Source organism: Lemur catta, chromosome 8 (assembly GCF_020740605.2).
Source record: "Lemur catta isolate mLemCat1 chromosome 8, mLemCat1.pri, whole genome shotgun sequence".
NCBI classification, from domain to species: Eukaryota; Metazoa; Chordata; class Mammalia; order Primates; family Lemuridae; genus Lemur; species Lemur catta.
The window spans coordinates 50,858,288-50,865,236 of NC_059135.1; the positions used below are offsets into that span (position 1 = coordinate 50,858,288).

At 48.7% G+C, this 6,949-nt stretch overlaps 1 protein-coding gene across 1 annotated transcript; it reads right to left on the bottom strand.

Moving 5' to 3' along the window:
- Positions 1 to 372: 372 nt before the first annotated feature.
- On the bottom strand, positions 373 to 3,607 carry HOXD13 (homeobox D13). The gene is made up of 2 exons (XM_045559078.1): positions 2,648 to 3,607; positions 373 to 1,825 (listed from the first exon to the last, which is right to left on the bottom strand). The coding sequence occupies exons 1-2, from the start codon at positions 3,435 to 3,437 to the stop codon at positions 1,575 to 1,577; spliced, it is 1,041 nt and encodes a 346-aa protein (XP_045415034.1). The 5' UTR covers positions 3,438 to 3,607; the 3' UTR covers positions 373 to 1,574.
- Between the last annotated feature and the right edge of the window lie 3,342 nt (positions 3,608 to 6,949).

A 6,949-nucleotide genomic window follows, 5' to 3' on the forward strand; every position in this document is an offset into this window, starting at 1 on the left:
GAGTTTTCCTGTACTCAGGAACACAAATACACGTGGATTTTAAAAATAAATAGAACTATATAAATAAATTGATAATACCGAAAGACAAGTAAAATTTTATTGGAGTTGTTTTTGGATCTGGCCTGGTAAAAATTAATCATTTGAAACACTGAAAATTGCATCCTCGTTTGAAGATATTACTAAGTAAGTGAAAGCCACAGGGAAAGAGGGGAGGGGGCAGAAGTGAAGAGCATGAGGTTTCAGAGACCAGAACTGGTGTTTGCTTCATCTATACAGAATATCATTGCATTCAGGATAGCAAGATTTTGTAATAAATAAGAATACTTTCTAGAGAAAGAACAAACATGAAAAAAGAAAACAAATGTATAAGGCTCAGAGGAAATAAGAAAGTTCTGTTTATTTGCATCTCCCTAGGAGTAAAAAAGTGATTTTTAAATGCCTAAAGCACTGCCCACATATCCCAGCTCACAGACATTGCAACTACAAAAATAATTTCTCAATTGTATAAATATGCAGCACTTTAAAAGTAGTTAGTTATCATCATTTTCAGAAACATCTTTTTTTCTTCTTGGACCTTATAGCTCCACATTTCTTGTATTTGTTGGATGTTTAAAGCTCCACAAGAGGTCCAATGCATTTGGTCAGTCAACTTCTTCATAGAGTTGTGGACATAAGTTCTCACTCATGGCCACATTAATTCAGCCTCTGAGGATTGAGATGGCCTCAATCCCAGTTCCATATACCCAAGGCCAAAGAAAGAGGTGCATTTATACCATCCATAGGTCACTCTATCAATTGCAATCATTAAAAAACCTGCATGTAGAGTTCAAGAAATGAAGGCATCCATGAGGACACATTATTTTCAAATTAAAGATTATAAAAACACAAACCTACAAGGTGTGCTAAAAATATACAATTAAAACAGCAAATGAAAGACTGAAAGTTGGAAAGATTGTCTTCATTCTAATGTCAATGCAAAACCTAGTTAATAAGGTAGCTGCTTTTAAAGCCATCGCAGCACCTTCACCCTCCTGTTTTCAGACTTTCCCGGTGACCCCAGAGCACTGCCTGCCTAGAGCTGTTTCCACTTGCCTCAGGGCAACTGCTGTGAGCTAATGATTCAATTACCTAATTACAGGATATGAATGACTGCAAATCGTTCTGCCCTAATGGATTATGAAGATAATCAGTGCTGGGAACAGATACATAAAGTGATTTTCAAAAATAAAACCGTTAAATCAGAATGGCACTTCTGAAAATCATTTGGGGGGATTATTCAAAAATACTTCAAGTCCTTTATACTGGCCTGGAGGGAGAAACAGAACATTAAAAACACCATAAAAAATAAACCTAGACAAGAACAAAACCAATAATAAACAAGTAAAAATCAGAACTACATCAGGTTGGGCAGCAAAAGGTTTCAGAGACAGATAAGGGAAGAGAAGAAAACAATTCACAAAATTTGCCATCATTGGCATGGGATAGGGGGAATTAAATACATATTCAAGTCTTTCCAAAGGTCTTTTGGAGACAATTGAAGGCATCTAAACAGTCTGTGGCCAACCTGGCCCACATCAGGAGACTGTATCTTTGAGCTTGGAGACGATTTTCTTATCCTTCACTCTTCTGTTCTGAAACCAAATGGTCACTTGTCTCTCAGATAGGTTCGTGGCAGCCGAGATACGCCGCCGCTTGTCCTTGTTAATGAACTTGTTAATGGCATACTCATTCTCCAGTTCTTTGAGCTGCAGTTTGGTGTAGGGCACCCTCTTCTTCCTTCCCCGTCGGTAGACACACATGTCTGGCTGATTTAGAGCCACATCCCCTGGTACAAACAACAGCATGGGAAAAATTAGACTGGGATATTCAGAGCACCTACCTGGGGACTCGTGTGTGTGTGTGTGTGTGTGTGTGTGTGTGTGTAGGGGTGCAGAAAATAAAGAAAACCAAGCTGTTCAAACTTTATTATGATTTACATACACATAATATTTACACATTAAAGAAAGATTATTTGTGCTTCAAAACAAAAGCTAATTTGATGGATCATCATGGTTTCTCAAAACGGCATCTTAACAAGCCTGCAATTTTATGTCATGGTTATTAGGCTAGCTCATAAGGAGAGTTTCTGCAAACGCTGGTTGCATACATACAAACGCACTCATGCGCACACACGCACACACACACACACACACACACATACATATTCAGGTCTTTTGCTCCAAAGTTTGATTTCCCATGTCCCTGTGTTTGGAGCTTGTGGGCTCTGTCTAAAAAGCTTTAATGGTAACTTTGAGGGCAGCCATGCCCTATCAAAGTAGGGGCCCAACTCTGTGGCACCTCTTAGGAAAGAAGCCTCATTAGGAGGAGAGGGAGAGGCTTGAGCAAAGGGCACAAACAGACTCAAATTTAGGAGAAAAAATTGTGCCTGCGCTGCACACATAAAGGAAAGGGTTGTGTGAGAGAGAGGCAGTTTAAAATGAAGGAAGGATACAGATTTCACACGAACTGGACAAACTTCCACTGAGTTAACTCTGGTCAGGCATGGAGCACAGGCACCCACTCCTAAGCAGGAGCGTACATTCTTAGTCCTTTCTTTTCATCTCTCTCCCCCTCCCTGGTGTCCTCCCCCTTTCTCCACCGCCCCTACCTGGAAAGGACGATTTCCAAAAGTGGGAGCCCTGTGGCTGGTCCTTGGCGCAGTACACTTGGCTGTTCCACCCGTTAGCCAGCGTCCAGGACTGGTAGCCCTCCATAGAGATGTACGCCTCGTGTCGAGGCTCCCCGGAGCCAAAGGTGGACACCATGTCAATATAGCCCGGCACGTGCTGGTAGGGGCTCGTGTAGCCCTGGTAGAAGGACACTTCTTTGGCTCGCGCGGGCACCTCGTTGGCTGGTACGCTGCTGCTCGCCAGGCCAGACACGTCCATGTACTTCTCCACGGGGAAGCCTCCCAGCGAGGCATGCGGCGATGACTTGAGCGCATTCTGTTGTAAGCCCACGCCGTGCGACATACGGCAGCTATAGTAGCCGTTGCCGAAGTGGTAGCCATAGCCCAGCGCTGGAGCGCCCGGGGGCGCTGCAGCGGCCGCAGCGGGAGCGGGTGCTGGGCACTCTTTGGTGGGGGGAGCCTCTGGGCGCGCCGCGACCACAGCCGAAGATGACGACGACGAGGCGGAGCCTGTGCGCTCAGAGGTCCCCGGGTATGCGAAGCCTGAGGCAGCCGCTGCGGCCGCCGCCGCCGCCGCTGCCGCCGCCGCCGCCCGCCCTGAATGTGTCCCGGCGAACACCGGCGCGGAGAGGAAGCCGCGGCACTGGCCTTGGGCCGCCGCGGCCGCCGCCGCCGCCACCGACGACGAAGAAGAGGAAGCCGGGGCGGCCCCGGCGGCCCCGCTATCCGCCCGCAGCCCGTCCATGTCCCAGCTCCCGGCGCGGCTCATGGCCCGGCCTGGCCCGGCCCGGGCCCTGGCCCTGGCCCCGCGCAGGACACCATGGCGCGGCGCGCCTCCTCCCTCCTCTCCTTTCTCTCTGGTGCGCTCGCTCCCGCCCTCTTCCTCTCGCCCTCTCTCCCTCTGCTAGCCTCCCGCCTCCCGCCCGCCCGCCCTCCAACAGGTTAGCTCATCGCGGGACGTTTATAAAAACGAAGTTCAGGTTGGGAGGGGGCCTTGGGCCGGTCGGGGGGCCGCCTCCCGCCCCGAGGGCGCCCGCCGGGGGCCGTGCCATTGGCTACACGGGGCCACGTGGGGGTGGGGGTGCGGGGGAGCCTGGCTCCAGGCCCAAGCTGGGCTGGACCCACCCACCCCGGCCCCCACCCCTCCCTTGCCCCTTGCGCAGTCCACCTCCCATTCCCGCCCTCCCCAAGACCCAGGCGTTTGCGCTGCAGCCAGCCCCATGAGTTGATTGCGCTACGGCCCATCCTGGGCCCTGTCTGCGACTGAGGCGGGCGCCGAGGCCTGCGCCTTGTCTCCGCAACGGCTGTTTTTGCCGGCTCTTCTCGGCTACCCCAGCTGCACAACAAAATGAAGATGACAGGCAGAGATGGTCAGAATGACGTGAAAACAGACCAATTTTTGATCCTGTTGCTTAATTCCTCGGTTAGCCGACCTCTAGACCCCAAACCAGAGGGAGCGAATTTTCCCTACGTTGCACATTGGTACCAGGCAGAGGCATTTTTAAGCATATAAGACCAATTGGAGCAGACCCTTCTTATACACACACGATACCTGTCCGGAAAATACCGACGAAGCGCCCTTGGGGCTGGCGGCAGAGACAAGTAAGTCAAGCAGAGGAAAGACCGGCCTCGGTGCGCTGAGCCTGACAATCTGTCCCAGCGAGAAAAGTCCATGGATGCCTGCTCCACGCTATTCGCCTCTACACTAGTGCCAGCGGGGGAGTCGCCTCCAGAGCTGGGGTCCTCAGCCTCGGCGTGGCTTCTCATGGCTGGCAGAAAGACCTTGTGAAAGGCGCCCGGGGAGAAAGCCACTCAGCCGCCCGCCGTGAAGCTTCTGCGCCTCACCGGCAGCCGACCGGCCTCTTGCATTTTGCAGCCACCACCCACCCCCGCCCGTTACTCACACCAAATTAATTGAAAACTTCACTTTCCCGGGGACCTTTGTTTCGCTTCCTTTCCCAAGCTTCCAAATGCAGAGAACTGAGAGGGGCAAATTAAGAGGGCGCTTTTTCAAAGCAAAGTCCGGGATTGTGATAGGAACAGCACAGGAAAACTGGGTCTGACTTCAGAGGGGTAGTTGGGCTCGGGGTAGCTCTGGTGAAGCTAGGCCCAGCTCTGGGGCCCTGCTGCCAGGGTGTTAGGGATCGCAGCCCCATTCCTCTTCCTTTCTTCATTCTAAGCCTCAGAACTGCAGTCCTCATCCGTCCATCTTAGCAATTTGTGGGGCACCAGTGTGAGTCCTGCAGTGAATTTAAGGCTCTGTCTTCGGAGCAATATTAGATCCAATGAGTCAAGGGTGCTGAGGTGGGTGTGTGATCCCTCAGAATGAGCCCATTTGGTTCTGTGGCATCGACTCCCCAGCCCAGCCCATCTCCAAGAAAATTGCTCCCCTAAGACTGTGATTGGGAAAACAGCTTGTCACCCAGCCCAGCTGTTCCCTGACCAAAGACAGGCCCTGAGTACGGTGAAGAAGAGAGCCAGGGAGGCCCTCTTTGGCCTGGCCTGGCATTTCAGGGTGGGCTGCCGGTGTTTGGAGTGTTGACACGCAAAATGCAGTAACCATAAAAGGCTCAAATAAAGGGGGAAGTTATGAGAGGGGTGTTGCAAAGGAAAAGCAAGAGAATTTGACCTTTTTGAAGTCCTAGACATACTCACGATCAGATTCAAGATCTCAGGGGCCTGAGTTTTGCAGGAAATCATAGGGAACAGAAGTTTGCTGATGAGAACAATTTTTTTTTGACTACTTGGTAGAAGGCAAAAATTAGCAACGGAAGCTGGATCGGCAATTTTAAAAGGCCAACCAGGGCCAGGCGACAGAGTTGCTAACTTTTTAAAAGGGTTTGGCTGGGTCTTTACCAAGCAATTTTGGTACCAAACCACCAACCATGGGCCACCCAGTAATGCTTTCATTTTTCCTTTGTCTCTCTCTTTTATTTTCCCCAGAGAGGGAAGACATGGAGATAGTTTTAAATTTTTTCAATGACCTCAAAAAAACAAATTCAATGAAATACTCCTAAGACATAACTAGAACCAACGAATTTTGAGTCTCTTAAAAGTAAATATCCATATGGTTTTGTGCCCTTGGACTTCTGATGCATTTGCTATCTGATAAATACGTTTTAATGGTTGCATGTTAAGAAAATGAAGAAAGTGAAATTAAGATAGGAAGGAAGAATTTGTCATTTTGTTGATTTCTGTCATCCCGTTGCTTTTGGGTTATTTTTCCATGCAGCAAATTAAGTTGTGCAGGAGTGGGAGGAAAATCTGAATTAATGTTCAGGGTGAAAGAGATTTCTCAATGGTGGCTGAACTTCCAAATGTCCTGTGGCACCCTCGAAGGACATGAGGTTTCTGTGCCCATCCCAATGGGTAATCAGAAGCCAGGGAGGTTTTGAATCAGTAGCTTTGCCTCCTGATAAACTGCAGTCAAACCGGCTTCCAGCACAGGCTTTGAGGTCCCAGCCTTGTAGGAGGGAGTTACCATTAGAATGGGGCTCTGACTTGGTCCATATGGGCCCTTAAACTCAGTACCCTAGGGCAGGTACTGCTATTGGATCCTAAGGCTGTGATTGAGTACCAGGCAAAGTCAAGACTGCTTTGTTTACCAACTAAGGAGACACGTAATTTTCAAGCTGAGAATACTAGGTAGGGGAGAAACTTTGAAGTTGAATTTGGAGAAACATTTTATCCAGGCTTAAATTTAATGAGGAATCATTTTTTTAGCTGGTGAGTGACACAGACTGAGCCTTGTGTTTGTGTGTTGGTGTATCATGTTAGGGCCTTAACAACAGAAATAAACTTTGTTAAATGAAAATCTTTTGAGACTGCAAATGTCTCCAAACACTCTTGCATTCTTTTGTCAAACCAGTTTTGCCACTGCTCCTAATTATGGTGAAAGACTCAGGATGGCCCTTTGTTGCCCCAAATCCCACTTTACCCATCACTTGCTCCTCTCCCTCCTTTCCCTCCATGAGCACCCTTTTTCTGAATGCTGTTCTGAAAGTCACATCCTCTCTTTTCTTCCATGTAGAATCTTTCAAATTGTGCTCCTATCTTGGGTTGGGGAATGGGCAGATAGAGGCTGCAATTTAGATTTTATTGAAGCTGCTCTGCTTGCCAAGATAGCAATGAACTCAATTAAGCACATAATCAGTGGCCATTAAGGCTAGGAAGACAGGGTTCTACCAGAGTGAGGTCCTGGGGACTCCTTTGAAAGCATTTGTCTTCATAGGCACAACCAGGAAATGCAGGACACCTTCCTAATTAACTTGTAAGAAGCCA